The following is an 18,154-nucleotide window of genomic DNA, read 5'->3' as shown; positions in this document are numbered from 1 at the left end:
GGTGGTGGAAAGAACAGAAAAAGAAAGCAGTAGTGATAGAAAAAGCCAAACCAAGCAACAGCAACATCAGGCTTCATAAACTCTCCATCATCTCCTCCATCATCTCCAACAGTGACTTCGATGGAAAAAAAAAAAAAACGCCGGCTTGGATGCTTCATTCAGTAAAACTCGGAAGTGAGAATTCTATATTACAACTTGGAAATTTCAGACTTCCAATATCATAGCATTCACGCAACAAGTCAACTCGGAGGAGAAAAATAGCATATCGCTGGATGCTAAAATATGTCCAGCAGCCATTTATTTTTATTTTAGAAGCAATAATTCCTGAGTTTCACAACTTAGAGCAAATTTTTTCCCAAGTATTTTAGAATCTCAACCAAGGTCTCCCAGACCACCCACCCTACTTCTGATGGGCAGAGGTGGACAGAGCACACGACTTCACTACCTGAGTGAAAGTAGATACTCCTTGTCAAAAATTACTCCAATACAAGTAAAAGTAGCTGCGTCAAAAATATTACATAAGTAAAAGTACAATGATGATTATGACTCCATGGCCCATCTTTAGTATAACTTTCCTCCTGTAGGAAACTATTTGATCTGTTCAAAGTTCAGTCCCATCTTCCACCTCATCTAACCTACTACAAGTAAAATGTACAAGTGTAACCATTTGCGAAATTATCAAAGATTCTATCAAAGTTCATGATTTTCACTGTCACAAAGTGAATTCTCCGTGAGCAGGTCTGGCAGTGTACAGTACTTAGGGGAGCATGTCCTCTAGTCGGAGTGTCTTGTAGTAGTCGAGCACAGCTGACTTTCTGCACAGCTTATCCCTCAGTACCTGAAATCTCAGCTGGCACAGTCAGTAAAGTCAAAAGAATATGGACAGATTTTGTTATTATGGTTATTCTTATCATTTCCTTATTTCCTATTTTAAATGTCAAACTGCCCTCCACGGAGAACTGCAGTTAGTTACAATAACTACACTCTGTAAAAAAAAAAAAAAAATACAAAGACAAAATAGTCTGCCTGAATTTAAGAGTATGTTTATTTAACATACATCCATGTTGGTAGTTGTAATAAATGGCTTATGATCAGAACATTCAAAAAAATATGTGCAACTCCACCTTACACACTATAGCGTCTTTGGCAAGATGCCCCTGATCTTGTTAACAAATCAACTACTCTATTGTTAGTCAAATGCACCCTTCACACACCTTCAGGGTAAGAAGTTAGTCTTTTTTCAACAGAAAAAATAATAACAACAACCATAAGGACAGAAAATAAACAATAAAGCTAATGATTTCATAAAAAATTAGACGAGTACTATTTGGTTCACAAACACGTTACAGAATATTGTACTCAATTTGCAAATATAAAGTGGTTTTTAAATTTTTATACACAAATAATTTTGTTATGGATTTATCTGATAGGAAAAATAGCTCATCTTTTGTACTACATGTCCCACAATTACATTTTCTAGTTAACAAAAAGCAGTTATATATAAAGCTTTAATCATCTTACTGTTAATACAGAAAGTTTGAGTTTAATTGTGCTAGAAATGTTGGGATACATCTTCTGTTCCGATTGTTTTAGGTTACGTAGATCAATCTGAGAGATTCAGAGCCCAAACATTTGTGCTCAGCAGACATGTCCCTGACACATTAGCCTTTCAGAGGGTTGGAGCAAACAGAAAATATGACTGAAGTCAATAAGTTTAAGTTCCATGTCCTTAATATGATCTGGTCTGATCATTACGTCGTCATCATCATCCATAAATTTTGGATTAGGAGGTTTGACTAACTACATTCAAGCTCTATGAACCATTTCAAACAAATAAGTTAATGCATTAATAAGATAAAGTGATGACGTGATATTTTGGATATCTTTGAATGCTTTTTCTAAGTGGACAAGACAAATTGCTCTTTAATCACATTCCCCAACAAAAACCGTAAAAACAAACTTTTTTTTATAAAAATGTTATTAGCTTATCAGATTGTTTGCTTCTTCATTATATATATATTTTTTTAATCCAAGCTACATTTATTTCAGTCTGTTCTCACGCTTCACCCCCCACTACGATGTATTTTACCACTCACCAAGCTTCAGTTGTCAGTGAAATTTTGTTCTACAATACCCGGTGGGGCTAAATACATAATATTGCTTCAGTCTTGTGTCTATCAACAAAAAGGAAAATTTCCTCTCTCGGACACAAATGCAGAAGAATGGCAGGATAGCCCATGGTTAAAAATGACCTAACGGAAACCTTTTCTTCAGGGATTAGTTAGAAATGTATGACAAACCTCATAGCTGAAATACGGTTAAAAAAAATAATAATAAAAAAAATACTGTGCTGATATGAAACTCTAACATAAGGAGTAATTTGTAAATCTCAGTTTTCGTACTGTATAGCTGGTGAAGGCGGTGATGCTACTGAAATGACGTCTGATGACACCGATCTCAGTAATATTGTTTTTCTAAGTTTTAGTCCTTGCTTCTTGATGATCACTCAGTTTCATTGAATCTTATTATTGTTCATCATCATTCGGCATTCTTTGGGTAGGCACATATTACAGACATTCATTCCATTAAAATTGAAAATGATTGTATATCAAGAGAATCTGTTGCATTCTCTACTAACATTAAACAGCAGTACAATTTTTACAGATGTTGCAATAAGACTTCAAGAAACTAATCATGTACTGCAATTTAAGATTGAACCTGTGAAAGAAAACCTTTGTTTTGATTTTCTAGCCAAAAGCTTCATTGCAAAGGATAAATACATTTTGTGCAAAGTAGTTTCTGCTCTCATAAAGATCTGAATACACTTATACTCCTCTATCACTATTGGGGCAGATAGAGAGAAACCAGACACAAGGCAGAGCAGTTCTTAATCACTGAAAAAGCACTTGGAAGCAAGATTCTAACAGGATGTTCCGCATAGTCTTGTTACAGTGTCCCTGTACAGTATCAACTTGCATAAACACACACTGCTAATCCCACCTTGCGCCCATTCAAACTGTTCCTTCGGTGTACGCGTTTTTATTATTCAAGCAACGGCTGCAAAAACGTCCTGTTCTGACATCACAGCTTCAGCTTTCATGTCTTCGACTACGTCGGTAGCTTCCATTGTAGGAGCAGGACATCTGACTGACTGCGCGTGTGTGTGTGTGTTTGAAGTCTGGATTGTCACAGGCTGTAAAAGGGCTTGTGCTGCCCCCATATAACCCAAAATACACAGGTTAAGGCCACAGTTCCAGTGTGGGGAGGACCAGGCTTTCTAAACCGTTGGATCACTTGTTGTGATGAGAGTCCCCTTTCTGTGCCCACACCTGCTTAATCTAAGATACATACATTTATAAGAATACTCACTTAGAAAGCAAATAGACATGAATACTCGCTCACATACAAAAGCATATGCCTCCATGTCCTGTCCCAAGTGTTCTCCTTCCCTCGATGACAAAGGTGTGTCAGCTGTCTTTCAGCCCTGTGGCTCAGTGCTGGTGCTGTGGTGAGGCCCCTCCTGCTCATTGATGGTGTGGAGGAGGAGACACACAGGAGGGTGGACCGAGCCGCTGGCTGTCTGCGGCGTCGGCTGAGGAGGTCCTGAAGGCCCATGTGTGGCCCGCCTCTCCAAGCCGCCCGGTGACTTTTCCTCCTCCACATTGAAAGAGGCCGGATGGCCGCAGCTGTCGCAGAAGTCGCTCACCTCCTCCCCCTCCTCATCTCCCTTGCGCCCCAGCAGGCTCTCTAGCTCCCTCAACTCCTTGCCTTCCTGGCCTGTCTCTCCTGTTCCGGTACAACTGCTGCCTCCACGTGTACCACACACACACACTTCAATCCCGGAGTCCCCTGTAAATCTCCTCCTCCTTCCATTGGGGAGTCGATCTTTGTCCTCAGCTGATAGGTCCTTCAGCAAGGGGTCCTTGCAGGATTCTTCCCCACTTCCGCTCCTTTTTTCCTGGCTGGTGAGGCCCTCCCTATTGAGCCCATCTAACGGCAGTATGACGCCTGAATCTTGTGCCGTCTGCACAGGCTTTGGCCTAAAGTCTAAGGTTGGAGGTTGTGGCTCCTCTGTGCTGGATCTGCAACACAGACTGTCAGAGACTTGGTGCACTGGAGTGGGCTGGATCGCTGGACAGTGACCCTCCTGCTGCTCGGAGGCCAGTGGACTTGAAACCACTGAGGATGGGCCAGTGTGTAAGGCACTATAGGGAGGGGGTGGAGTCGGTGGCCGGTTCACCACCTCTTCATAGTCAGGCAGGAGGTAGTTTGGCAGAAACCCTGCAGAGAAGGAAAAAAAAAAAAAAAAAAAGAGGAGGAAGAACATAAATTTGCATATTCACTGATAAATGGACATGAAGAAATGTCTAAATTCAACAATTTTATGGGTTAGTTTTTCTTAAATAAATAAACACCACAGTCTAAATGTGACCTCGCTGAACTTCCAACTCCCCTATTCAAGAATTCCCAACAGAATATTTTGAAAATGTGACAAAACAAGCTCATTTCTGGGTCAATTCTGTGCTGTGGGCTGTTGCAACATCATTGCAACACTGGCAAGCTCCCAAGAGAGCAGTTCTGACTGTTTCCTGAAAACTGGGGCATGCAAACAGAGAAAGTTCTGACACTGTGTGAAACCAGGGATGGATCTCAGTGCAAACATTACATGTAAGCCAGGCACCTCCACTTTGGTGTGACTGGAAAATTACTGATGAGATAAACAAACAAAAAGACAAACAGTTGTCCAAACAGCTCACATATACACACACACACACACACCAGAAATAAAACTTTCAGTGAATCAATATTTGCTTTAGCCTTTGTGTTACCTGGGATGATTCCAGCAGAGTTGCCTTTCCTCACGATACAGACATGGAACATTTATTTAGCGTTGGGTTCCCGCCCAATGTACATGTCCAATATTATATCTCCTTAATTGTAGTGACTATGTCCTCGATTAAGCAGCTACCAGTTGCAAATGGCAAGATTTAACAGCACACTATTAGATAACTACACACAAACTACAAAGCATGTACCAACACTTTGTTTCGTCATGCATTTAGCCTGATTCTGAAACATGTGGTGCTCATCCATCCATCTTCTACTGCTTTTCAGTTTCCGGGTTGCGGGGCAGCTGGAGCCAATCCCAGCCAACGTTGCGGGCGAGGGGCGGGTACACCCTGGACAGGTCGCCAGTCCCTCACAGGGCCGACACACAAAGACAAACAGACAGAACATCTACTCATGCTCGCATTCACACCTACGGTCAATTTAGAGTCACCAGTTAGCTTTGTCTCTGGACGGTGGGAGGAAACCCATGCAGACATGGGGAGAACATGCAAACTCTGCACAGAAAGGACCCTGGCCGGGAACCAAACTCGGGACCTTTTTATTGTGGGGGAACAGCGCTAACCACGAGGCCATGTGGTATTCATTTTGTCAAAATAAAATTGCCACAAAATAAGACATTATTATTATTTATTTATTTATTTATTTTAGTATTTTAGCTTTATGTATTTATTTTTAATTCTAATATACAGCACTTTACGATGGACTAGACTGGACACAAAGTTGTTTTTAAACAGTTGAAAACTGCTTCTTTACCCAATAAACCCCTGTACCCTTTCACCTTTTGGCTTTGAAAGCATCTCTGGATCTCTGAATTACACTGATCATCCCTGCATTTCACAGCTCCCCCTAGTGATAGGAGGAGCAGAGCCCAGACCCCGTCTAAGGGTCGCACATGTTTTGGTGTCCAACTCTTCAAGATGATCTAAAGCTCTTAAGCAGCTAAATACGCCACCATGTTTTCCACCTAGTTGTTAATGTGGTGTGTCTGTTGCTGATATTTAGCTGGCTGCTCACAGTAACATGAGAATGGTGAGGGGGAACCAGAACCAAAGACACTGAACCTCTCCTTAAACTGACAGCCATATCTGTAGGCTTGTTTAAATGAACAACCTAAATCAGATTAATTGCTATCAACAATCCTGGAGTTCCAACAGGTGCGTGAATTGTATAAACTAAAAAAAAAACATCAACATTCAGTTTTAAAATGTGCCGGCTGCAGCTCTTACTGAAGTAGAAGGGCACAGAAGGGTAGTTGTGTGCTTCACGATAGGCTATGAGGTTGATCTCGTGCTGCCGCTGTTGCTGCTGCAGCCGGTGTTTGGTGCGGCGATGGTGGCACACGCAGCAGCAGCTTAAAATGAAGATGATCGCCCACACCAGCCAAAACCCTGTAGGAGGAGGAACCACTGCGGTGACTTGTTGAGGTAAACGCCACAGACTTTTACAAACTCATAGTGATGAACAGGAGAAACTGTGCTCCATTATCCACAATGTTTAACTGCACTGATGTGGCAATGTAACATTAAGTCCCTGCTGCTAACACAAACACAACACAATGAATCATATACCGCCGACATCTGGCTCTAACATAGTGAAACATGCTTTTTTTCTGTACATACTGTATTATGCAGTTCATGAAAGAATCCAGCAATATATATTTATTTATTTTTTAATTAGCATTATTGGAAAGATTTAAGTCGATACATATGTTTACAACAAAGAACTGGCAGCTTTAAACCTTTTGCACTTCTTGAACAACGCTTTATTTAAGGCCACAGTTTAGTGTTTTACTCATTGTAAATGTATGTGGGAAAGTAGTGGGAAAACAAAAGGAAAAAGACGATGGGAGCCTTCTGATTCAAGACTGTTGAAATCTTGGGAAGAAACCATAATATCATATATTTAGGGAAACATTTTCATTGACATAAACACAAAGACATGCCAGCACAATTCAACTGAACATTTTGTGCTTTTTCAGTAAGGCAATGCAGTCCTATTTTTTAACAAATTGTATTATTTGTGAATTGTACTATCTACAGTCCAGTCAAAACAGCAGCAGAGAATCCAAACTGAGTGAGACTTCAAAAACTACCCAGTTTGTGTTTACTGTGCGTCTGAAGTGCACACGCCACTATGTCGGCAGAGAAAAATGTGAAGAACTTCACTTCAAGGACTTCAGCGCAGGGCAGCCAGTGTCTCTGAGAAATAAGAGCATAAACTGCACAATACGATACCATAGTGGATCAGCTGCCAGCTTCAACGAGTGGCTGTCACATCTGTCACGCCTCTGAATTTACCTTTTTCACGCTGTGCAAATTCTGAAGAAGCAGCTTTACTGTATGAAACACGAGATCCAGGCAACTGTGCTATGAACCGTTCAGGTTGAAAGTTACTTCTAAGGCACAGGTTCATTTGGATTGATAAGAGACACGGAATGTCTAATTCACTCATGTTGAGTCCTGCATGCTTGAAAGGTCGGTCCAAGGACAAATTCTGTGTCTGGCAGTCAGTAGAAATAGAGGACCAGCCAACCTGGTATAACACTGTCACTCCCTGGGCCACATCGTAATCAGAGAACAGCTGAAAACCAATAACCTGCATAACTTTAGCTTTTTAACTTTTAAAAAGCTCATAACTTTTTTTTTATTAATGTAACTACATGTATACATACAATGACATCAAGCAAAGCAACTGGACAATATTTTCTCAAACTTAAATAGACACACACACAGCTATGCATTGCACCTATTTTATGCCTAAGTGAACCTTAACATTTCAGCGGCACCTATCATCTTGCAGCACTTCTTTTAAAACACTCTGACCTGAGTGGCGAGGGCACATACCGGGTGCTTTGAGTAGGCGTGTCTGTGGTGCGATTCCCAACCAGCCATACTCTTTCCCGTGTGTAATTCCCCCTCTCTCCCTCCCTTTTCTTGTCTCTCTACACTGTCCTGTCAAAAATAATCATGGCATGAAGTGGAAGAGGGGAGAGCTAACTTAACATCACCTGACCTTGGTCCATCTTGTCATGACCGCCAGCTTTTTTCTGACTATTCCACTATTTTAGCAGTTTGTCTTCCACATGAGAACATGTAACTAGAATTTAGAGAATGCTGATTAGACAGAGACAGAGACACTTACACCAGAGCTCATAGTAGTAGCTGCAGCACTGAGACTCTCCGCAGCAATGTCCAGACTCACAGACGTAGCTCTGGTTGTTCACACCTTCACAGTGCAGCAGGCTCTAAGAGACAAGCAGGAGAAACACTGACTTTACAGGGGACATGATTAACATCTCAACTCAAAAACATCACAAGGAATCCGGTTACCAATGTTTGTGATGGTAAACAGATGTATTGTTTATTCTCGAAGTAACAATTGATCTTTAAAATGATCAACATTAAGTCAGGAACAACAGTAAAGAGCTGCTTCACGTAGCTTGACCTCCTGTCCCTCATTCAGCGGTGACAGCAGGCCACTGTACAAAGTGTTGGATGGGATCTATTCGGGTGTCACTGTTTGCAGAGGTAGCTGGTAAATGGCCCACAGATTAGTGAATAGGTTAGTGGAGGCCTGACTCAAAAAAAAAAAAAAAAGACTCATTTGGGAAATATTTTTCCCTACAATGACGACATGATAAAAAAAAAAAAAAAAAACTGAATATTTATGGTTGTACATTTGTTGTTTATATATTTCAAACTGTGTGCTTTCTTTTACTGTTCTTGTCGGTGCTGTACCTGCTGGAACAACAATTTCCCTGACGGAGACCTCCCAAGGGATTAATAAAGTCTATCTTATCTTATCTTATCTTATCTTATCTTATGACTCAAATCATGACTGAATCAGCTTCAGCTGTATTTAGAAGCTACACAGCAGATTTGAGTTGAGATCATCAGTGTGTAACAGAGGAGGGAAAGTGTGACCGTGATATAAATAGAAACACAGCACAAGCCTTATGCTCTTTACAACGCAATCAAGTCAAATGGCCAATGGTAAAGCCACAACATTGATGTCTCTGTGTGTGTTTTCGGACCGGTCTCAAAGTATGCATGGAGTAACTGTCAGAGTTTAAGATATTAGAAATTTGCATAGTAGGTTGACTCAATCTCCTTCAGTGTTTTTACGGTTATGTTCAACTCAAGCTGTCACAAAACAATTACCATGGCTAAAATACAAAACCTATTTTTTTTGTCAGCCTTTCTTGACAGTGGGAGAGGTTGACAGTAAGCAGGCAGAGAGAAAGGGGAATGACATGAAGCATCGTTATGGGAGGTTGGAATCAAACCCAGGACACTACGATACGTGACCTGCGCACTAACCACTCAACGGCCTTTCCTGTGACGAAGCAGCTGCTCAGTCTGATCATCATGCGGTCTAATCAATAACACTACACAACAACGTCAACTACTAGAATCCGTGTTGTTCCTGACAGCAGGCATATTACACATCTCACAAACTGCTTTCAGTTTCCAGGATAATTCAAAGTTTTATTGTTTAATGTGGCTGTTGTAACTATTATCAATGTTTGCATTGTGCAGCTATGATGTCTTGGTTCTTGTTGTGTCTCATGATTGCTTCTTGTTCTTGTGTCGCTCTTGAAAATGAGAATTTTATCTCAATGGAATTAAATAAAGATTAAATTCAAATATATATACACACGTGTCTCAAAAGCAGCGAACAACTAGCTATTGTGTGCAACATGACTCAAAGTGCTCTTGTTGGTCTCTTATAACTGATAGCAAGTATTGGTCGTCTTGTGGAGTGGCCACGCTTTTGCTTTCACTTTAGATCAACTGTAAAATAAATATAAAGCACATTTTTATTTTATGGCATTTTATGGCAGTAGGGATTCCTTTGGCATTTACGACAGCACTATTCTATTCAACTGTCCCGGGAATTCAGCACATAAGCACAATCCAGCTTCATTTTTTTTTTTTTTTTTTTTAGAATTTTTAGAATTTTTCCTTCTGTGACATTTCATTTGTTTATGGAGCTAGTTCATCTTGACATTTCTCTCTTCAGTCCACTGAAACTTGCACTGTGTGTCGTATTCATCATTTCTAGTTCACATTTAAGTTGAACATATGAAAGAGTCTTGCACCTTAAGTTTTTTTTGGTATGTGAGGCACCTCATTGCAATGTACACAGGAAATGGAGGGTTTACTCCAAGCTGCAAAACCAAAACTAATGTGGGGAATGTGGTTTGCAATGATGCAAAGTATGTTGATTTCCTATATACTTACAATAAAAAAAAAAAAAAAAAAAACTTGTTTAACAGGGTTTTTCTTGCATATAAAATTACAAGGCAGCCACCTCCAGCAAATCTTTTTCTGCCCCCAGCTCTCAAAACTCTGGCATCATGAAAGCTGTTTTCTGACAAGCACTCAAGTTAGGATAGGGTCATATTTAATTCCAATTGTAATATCATGCCGATCTGGCAGCCCTGTATCAGTAACAGAGCACTGGAAGTCACAGTCATCATTTTTCTCTCCTACAGCAGATTAGTTGTGCAGCATTTCATGTTGTTTCGTAGCTATTTAAACAGACAAATATTGTATCTTCTGTATCCAAGCACATGTTGTTTCTTAGAAATAAAAAGTCTCCGACAGGAGCGTTATATTCTATCAGTGTAACATTAATGTTTTTGGCTTTGCAGCAATGTCTCGTAAAATAAGTGAATACTTTACAAGCTGAGTTTACGACGAGGAGAGACAAGTCCATATGAAAAAGAGAGTCAATTACAGGTAGTTAAACAGCAGTAACTCGTGTTACTGACAAGGTGCGGTGAATTTGTTAGGTTTGAAGGTAGTATACAGTCTCAAGAACTGGGATGGATAAGTGCTGGGGAGGGACAGATTTCAGGACAGGACAAGAAGGTGAGGCCATGGTAATCATTTGCCAAAAAGTAACATTATATTAATGCAAATACAGTGTTTATGCGAGCTGAGCAGTTTTTATTACTCTATCCAGATTTTTGGCTGTGTTATCACATATGGCAAGAGAGCTTTGCTGTTGAAAAGATTTGGAATTCAAATTAAGATTTTTCCAGTAAGACAATTTTTTGTCTTTCACTGTCCTTTTTTCTAGTCTTTTTTTTTTTTTTTTTTATGTGAACACATTTTTGGGGATATCATAGCCTCAGATATGGCAGATTTGCTACCATATACATCCTAAATGGAATTAATTATAAATAAAAATTGCATCTGCACTTAGTAAGTACGTTTATTTATATGCCATTTTTCATACTGCTTTACACACAGCAAATTTTGGAAGTGGACATTTTTTACCATTAAATCACTTAAATGGTAGTAAATTAGAACAACGCCTAGTGGTGTTAGAAATCCTAAAACTGTTTGTAAAAAATTGTGTTGTTTGCTTGAGTCGTGGGAATGTGCATACATGTACATTTGTGTGCTTGATCAGAAAAGTACCACCTCCGCTTTATTTTAAACCAGAAAAAAAAAAAAAAAAAAACCTGTTTAAGGATTAGAATAAAGACCATGATGTGTGAAAACAGTATGTACTACGTGGGACTTATTTCTCTTTATGCAGAGTGCCTTTTGTTCATTTAGAATAGCTGCAGATGTCCTGTAGCCAGCATTTATACTTGGCTATGGGACTGGAGTAAACAAGTCAGAGCCACTTGTGCTGGTAAGCTGCTAGAATTTCACCAGCGTTTAGGATCCATATCAAGTGGAAATATTTGAATTGCAGCCAGCAAAAGAGATCTAAAACACGATTTCAACTTGAAAGTTAAGATGAGAGCTAATAAGAACTTAGAACGTCTGACTGCACCCAACAGTCCACTTCCATCCAAATTCAGTGGGACATTTTCCTCCATGCAAATGTGACATTTAATTTAATAAGACCAAACAAGCAGGGTTACTTGGTGAAGAGGTTTACATATTACTAATACCATACCTGTGAAAAGGACACTCACAGGAGTGGCTAAATGACAACCAGACCAAAGAAATCAGCAGAGAGCCACATACAGCTAAGCACTCTTATCAAAATCCCCTCCCTGGTGAGAAAGGTCAGTAGATATTTCCTTCTACATTAACTTAATGATTGGCTACCCATAGTTCTACATTACCAGTGTAGGTCCCAGATTGAGAGGCATGGTGATACCGGAATCAAAAATGTCAAACAAGTCCACTCCACCTCATGCGTCATTATCCCATAAGATGAAAAAAGTCAAACAGCTCTCAAACACACTCCCTCCCTCCCTCCCTCCCTCCTTGCACACACTCTCTCTCTCCCCCCCCTGTCTCCCCTCCCCTCCCAACATGCACCCACACAAACTCACACGCTATCCCTCTGCCCCACTCCGAGCCAGGCCCAAACCGCGGACAAGGATTGCTCGGCGGAAATTTCCAAGCAGCACGGGAGCTGTGAGCTCCTGGCCGGGCCCTGGCTGTATGATTATAAGGCACCCAGAGCGATGCAAGGGGTGAGGCTGGAAGAGAATAACAAGAAAAGCTCTGGGTAATCCAGACAGAGAGCAGTAACACAGCAATGATTAATCACCCATGACACACCAGATCAGCACAAATCAAACTGCTGACATTAAACATGGCCACAACCTGAAACCTGCCAGATTAATCATTAGTCATCAGCTGTTTCGTATTTATTGACATGTTTCTAAAAGCCCTGCCCAACAGAGAGATTTGACTGACTATAATAAACTCATGATGTTGCGTTCACTTTGTCTCTGATAACTGATAGCAGTTTTTGCTGGCCCACTATTCTGCACCACTTGCTTGCAGGCTGGACTTTTTTTTCTTTTTTCGCAATGTGATGCAGACATAGGCATCAACTTTGTTTGGGTCTTCAGTGTGCGCTGTAAAAGGACAACAGTACACTGAAGGGAGTCAGCATTTCAGAAAAGGCTTGCATAGGGAAGAAAAGTTCTAAATCTAATCTTTTACAAACAATTCCCTCCTCAAAATGACTTGTGCTGCAAGAAAAGTGACAGGCAATCAATAAAACATCTGAACCTGAAAAAAAAAAAATCTAGGTCATTTGAGAACATTTCGAACTGTTTGTATTTACTTCTCCTAACAGACAGTGACTGAGTGAAAAATGTAGACAGATATTTCTCTGTCTCTGTACTGAACAGGCAACAACAATAATAATAATAATAAAAACTACTAAACACTTTCATGCTTTATGAGCAGATTAAAAGCGAATTTGGTCTCTGTCCCAGAAATTATTCCTGCATTAGAAAATAATCAGCCTTAATAATGAGAAGCTGGTGAAATGAGCAGACAATGAAAACAGTTCAATAATCACCAGTGATGATTGAATACTGGTCTTGGAGATAAGTGGCCTTATTTCTTGATGTAATGTTGTACTGCACAGCTGCTGATCCACTTTGCATCGTCCTGTAGGACTTAGCAAGTTAGACCAGCTAAGCATGGACTTCGTTGAACCCTTCTTTATTGTGCTGTTCTGCAAAACAGGACACAACTTTGTGAACTGGTGAATTTTATCTCAGAGAGAGAAAATACAATGTGTTTTCAAGCAGCTGAGACTTCACTTCAGGATACAACACTTAGATAAACTCCAGCTGCAACTATCAAATAACTTCACTGACAGGGAACTGTTGGTGCTCAGTAAGAGTTAATGCCAACATTACAAAGTATCCTGAAACCAGACACCAGGCAGGGTCAAGCAGTACATTAGATGGATGGACAGCTAGCAGCCCCAAAACAAGTTATGCTTCTCACAATATGCACGATCGTCGTTTACATAAAGCAGCTGCTGCAATAACTTTTTATACTAACAATTAGTGCTGCAACTTATTATTATCAGCTATAACTATATGGTTGTTGTTATTTTTTTCACCGTGTTAGTGTGTGTGAGTCATCATGGCAGAATGTGATCCTGGAGACAGCTACTATAACAGGACTTACCGCAGAGGCACTTTTGAATACTTTAGCAGGTGTTTATGTCTGTGGGCAGATTTTGTGACCACGACAGGCTCAAAACTGTGCAACATACAGCAACAAAACTCTCACAGTTGGTTGAGATCAAACTGAGCCTGGGTGTGATGATACTTATGGTCCAACCCGTGAGTACAACTAAGCAATAATCCAGCGATGACGAGAGACAGCTCGCTTGCCCTCCAGTCAGCACACTGATGAGCAACACAACTGGTGTGATCCCTGGGAATGTCACCAGTCTAGTGTACGGCCAGCACATGGAGACATAGCCAGAGAAAAACAACCATTCATGCTCATACTCATGCCAACAGGCAGTTTGGAGTCGCCAATTAACCTAAACCCTCATGTGTTTGTGCTGTGGGAGGGAACTGGAGGGAACTGGAGCACCCAGAGGGAAGCCATGCTGGTACAGGAAAAACATGCAAACTCCAAACAGAAATTCCCCAGGCCTGGAATGATGCTACTAAATATTGTTGAACTCCAAATTATTCAATTTCATTTCATTTAAAACTAAGAAAAAAAGAAAAAAAACACCTCATTTGAGCAGAAAATGTTTGACATTGGCTTGAAGACTACATGATTAGAAAAGTGAATGGTTTTATCTCAATCCATTAATAGACTAATGATTGAAGCTATAATGGTAATGTCACTAATCATAATATGAACTGAATATAACTGAAATATAAGAAAGGACACTGTCATTCAGTTTCACATCTTAGACAAAGTAAAATAACTTCTCTTGGCTTATTTGGGGCATTTTACTTTTAAGGTAAGGTCTGCAGCCACAAAGGAGACTGAAACTAGTTCAGCCACACTTTTTGAATTTGGGAAGCTTTCATCCTGTTAAGTGATAAGGTATATGGTATATGGAATTTCCCAGCCATGCAAGCCCCTTGCTTCATTTGGGAGGAAATCCTACGCAGAGCATATGTTCTTTCTGCACCCCTCAGTGATCCATACTGGTAACAGCTGTGCTCCAAGGCCTCCAGTGTGCAGCTTTTCTGCCTGCTGTCATCACACAGATAGTGAGTTAGGCTACTTCTATGGCAGGCAATTACCTCTGCAATGTAACCCCCTGCCCACATAAAAATGATGACAGCCTTCGGATCTTCAGATTTTTCTATCACGATTTTAAAAAATATTCAGTCGAAACATTTGGTATGTGTGACCTCTGCTGTCATCTTAAGAGGTGACATGAAAATGTTGGGTTTAGAACTTTTTTCATGCATTTTGAGCCAACAGCCACTGAATCACATCACACAGACAGAGTTCTTATTTGCTAAGCTAGAAAATTTTGAGAAAGCTCCATAAATTAGGGGTGTGCCAAAAAAATTATTCATATAAGAATCGGGATTCTCATTTACTACAATTCAGAATCTATTTAAAATGTCCCTAAATTGATTAAAGAAAAAATTAAATAAAACAAATCTGCAGGCTGTCTGCCTCTATTTTGTATGTGGGACGTCCTGACGTCAGCACAGAGCCGGTTCTGGAACATACGCATGCGTGGTAAGCACCAAAACAAGGAGGAAACTACAATAATGGAATAATGGAGGAAAGAGAGATTCAACCGGCCCCATCCTCGTTGAAGGCACACATTTTCACTCATTTTGGTTTTTAACTAGAGCCCAATAAAATCAGTTTCATTTTTTCCCCAAATTCTGTTTTAATTTTCCCATATTTGTTTTTTTCTCCCCAGTTTTTACTTTTTTGAGAATTGTTCTTATCATTTTCTTCAGTTATAACTGAAAAATTTAATGCTTCTACACATTGAAGCAAAAACTATAAAACAATAACACATATGTCCCACAACTTTGGTGGAAATATCAAATCCACTGTAAACTTTTCAATTTCTTCTATCCCCATGCTCTTTGGTTTTCCACCAATTACTGACATGTCTGTTGCAGTACATGATAGTCAGCCTTTGAGTTGAGCTCAGTGAGTGACTTCGTACTCAGACGGCCACTTCACTGGAGGGGAGCGTGCATTATTAATGACCCCCTCTGAGATTTTCTCTGAGAATTGTGAGTAAAAGATTCCCACCCCTTATGAACAAAATCTACATTGATATACAAAAGCACATTCACTTTCACTATAAGGAACATTTTGCTTTTAGTTTAAGAGAAGGTATGACACCGTTCTCAAATGCCTGACTGTATGAAATTGTGTTGAGACTGTCAAGTCCTAATGAGAAAGAATTACCATGTTGTCTAGCAGGAATCAAGCAATCACTGATGAACATAAAACTGTGGCACAGTATAGTTTACTCTGCTTTAGACAATGACTGGATGTAGCGGATATTACTCGCGGACACGAAGATGTGACTTTTGTCTCCCAGTAACCAGCAGCTGTCAGCCTTACAATGCACCATCAAAGAACATACTTTTGTTTCCAGGCATCATACTTGTGTTCCTCAAAACAATGATAACTAAAGTGCAGATAAGCCTTTCATAATGCCACATAATGCACTGATAACAGACAGGCAACATGAAATGGCATACAATAACAACAGTAAGTAAAATTATTTTCCTAAGAAAAAAATAAACCGAACTCAAACTCCATTAGGTTTTGACCCATGAGCTTTGGTGTCTTTAGGAATTCAGAGCACACAGGGACTTTAAACTTTAGCACTTGTGTTATCATTGATAAATATTTTAGCACTTCAGCTTCAGATAAAAGAAAAAAGAGAGATGTTGCAATCTTGTATGAACGAACTGGTCAGGTTCTGATATGCCAGCAAAGTGAAATGTCTTATCAAGACGCACTGTATTTCTAGTCAAGAGCAGTGTGGGCGATGACAGTGATGTCTCCAATTCCAGATCTTCCAGTAAATGCTTGAATTTCATATTAGATGATAATTCATTCTTTGTTTAGCTCATGGAGAAATTGTTTTGGCACATTCTTGAGTCTGTGAGCTGCAAAAATGTCACATGCTTACACAATATGAAACTACATCAGCTGTGATCCAGCATGAAACTATGAACTGCTCTAACTTTGAAGCTAGCATGTTTGTGTTCTTATAACCATCCTTTCCTCATTGACTACAGTGAAGCCGCTCAATATTTGTCTGCTTTTCAAAACCAATGCAAAGTATGAGTTTTAAAGCTGTGTTCGGGCTCTCTACATTTTCTACACCAGACAGCCAGAAATGATCAAATAATTCCTGTCAAACTTCGCCATTTACTGCATGGGAAAAAAGAATGTGATGTTGATGAGAAACAGTGCCGGATGCTGACTTGAAACACGAATCCACCCACTCAAATTACAGGCATATGTGCAGTCATAATAATCAAAACATTGCAACCACAACGCATCTCCAAAACAAACTGGAATTCAGTGAAGCTGCTTGTAAAGCTTGTCTCTTCTCTTCGCTGGTTCAATCAATTTTGAGCATGGAGATTTCTTTCGTTTCCAATCAGGGATGTGACTTCAGAGATAAAAGTAGCCATTGGCTGTCGATGAGCTGAAGATACGGTAACACACACACACAGTTATAACTCTTTGTGAAACATCAACATCTATTATCATCAGTGTCAAACTGCGGGGTGACTGTGCTGACACAGGTTTGCTAACACAGTCAGAGACTTTCAGCGTGTCACGTCCCAAAGTGTGTCGGACACAGCAGAACTGCTTTTTGTTGTTAATGCAGCTGAGTTGTGTCTAAAATGTCTCTACCATAAACGGAGCACAGAGGCCCTGACTGTTGGCCCCCTGGACCTGTTAGCTTTAGCGGCTAGCAGCTATCACGGCTCAGTCTGCTAACATCTGTCCTGACAGCATGGTCCGACTCCGAGAGCGGACAGAAGCGGCCTGGCTAGCTTAGCCCGGGGTAGCTAACTGCCGGCGGCGGGGAGCCTTACCTTGTCTACCGCGGACTCGGAGCCAGCAGCGTGTAAAAACAACCCCATTTTCAGAGCCGAGCACACGCCTCTCATTCCTCCGACGGCTGGTAACTGCCGCGGCGAAAAACACGAGCATGTAACCGCCGCTGTCCGAATACGATCCACTAGTCGTCGGCCGCCGTCGCGCTGAGAGGCCGCCGCATGCTGGCTGCTCTCGGTGCCGCTGGCTGTTACGGCCGTTACAGCTGTTACACAAGCCGTCCCTCCGGCACAGGCACGCCGCCTCGGTCTGCTGGGTGTGGCGTGGGCTCGTCGACCTGGTCCATGTGCGCAACGTGAGGAGCGTACCGACGCCTTAATCAGCCACTTGGTTTTGCGGACTGACCGGCGATTGGACGGCCCGGCCAAGCTGGGAGGAGACTGACCAATCACCGATCGGTGCGTCTCCGGTGCGCGTGGCCTCGTTATCTCGCCGACTTCCTCCTCCGTCTCTTCGCGAGTTCGACCGACGACCGC

General features: G+C 40.9%; 1 protein-coding gene across 3 annotated transcripts; it reads right to left on the bottom strand.

Moving 5' to 3' along the window:
- Positions 1 to 1,037: 1,037 nt before the first annotated feature.
- wbp1lb (WW domain binding protein 1-like b) lies at positions 1,038 to 18,027 on the bottom strand. 3 transcript variants are annotated; one of them, XM_029503347.1, is made up of 4 exons: positions 17,657 to 18,026; positions 7,993 to 8,095; positions 6,078 to 6,239; positions 1,038 to 4,281 (listed from the first exon to the last, which is right to left on the bottom strand). In XM_029503347.1, exons 1-4 carry the CDS (start codon positions 17,729 to 17,731, stop codon positions 3,479 to 3,481), a joined length of 1,143 nt encoding a protein of 380 aa, XP_029359207.1. In that variant the 5' UTR covers positions 17,732 to 18,026; the 3' UTR covers positions 1,038 to 3,478. The 3 variants fall into 3 exon arrangements, with proteins under 3 accessions (XP_029359207.1, XP_029359216.1, XP_029359226.1); XM_029503356.1 differs by lacking the exon at positions 17,657 to 18,026 and adding an exon at positions 11,945 to 12,019; XM_029503366.1 differs by lacking the exon at positions 7,993 to 8,095 and having other exon boundaries at positions 17,657 to 18,027.
- Positions 18,028 to 18,154: the final 127 nt, after the last annotated feature.

The sequence above is a fragment of the Echeneis naucrates genome, chromosome 1 (assembly GCF_900963305.1).
Source record: "Echeneis naucrates chromosome 1, fEcheNa1.1, whole genome shotgun sequence".
In the NCBI taxonomy this organism is placed as follows: Eukaryota; Metazoa; Chordata; class Actinopteri; order Carangiformes; family Echeneidae; genus Echeneis; species Echeneis naucrates.
The sequence above is the reverse complement of the archived record's forward strand: the minus strand, read 5'-3'. Positions and strand labels throughout refer to the sequence as shown.

Coding starts and splice junctions, on each gene's coding strand:
- wbp1lb (XM_029503347.1), bottom strand. CDS start 17,731: ATGAGAGGCGTGTGCTCGGCTCTGAAAATGGGGTTGTTTTTACACGCT. Junction 6,240..7,992: donor CTACTACTATGAGCTCTGGT/GTAAGTGTCTCT, acceptor CTCCTCCTACAG/GGTTTTGGCTGGTGTGGGCG. Junction 4,282..6,077: donor TTCTGTGCCCTTCTACTTCA/GTAAGAGCTGCA, acceptor CCTTCTCTGCAG/GGTTTCTGCCAAACTACCTC.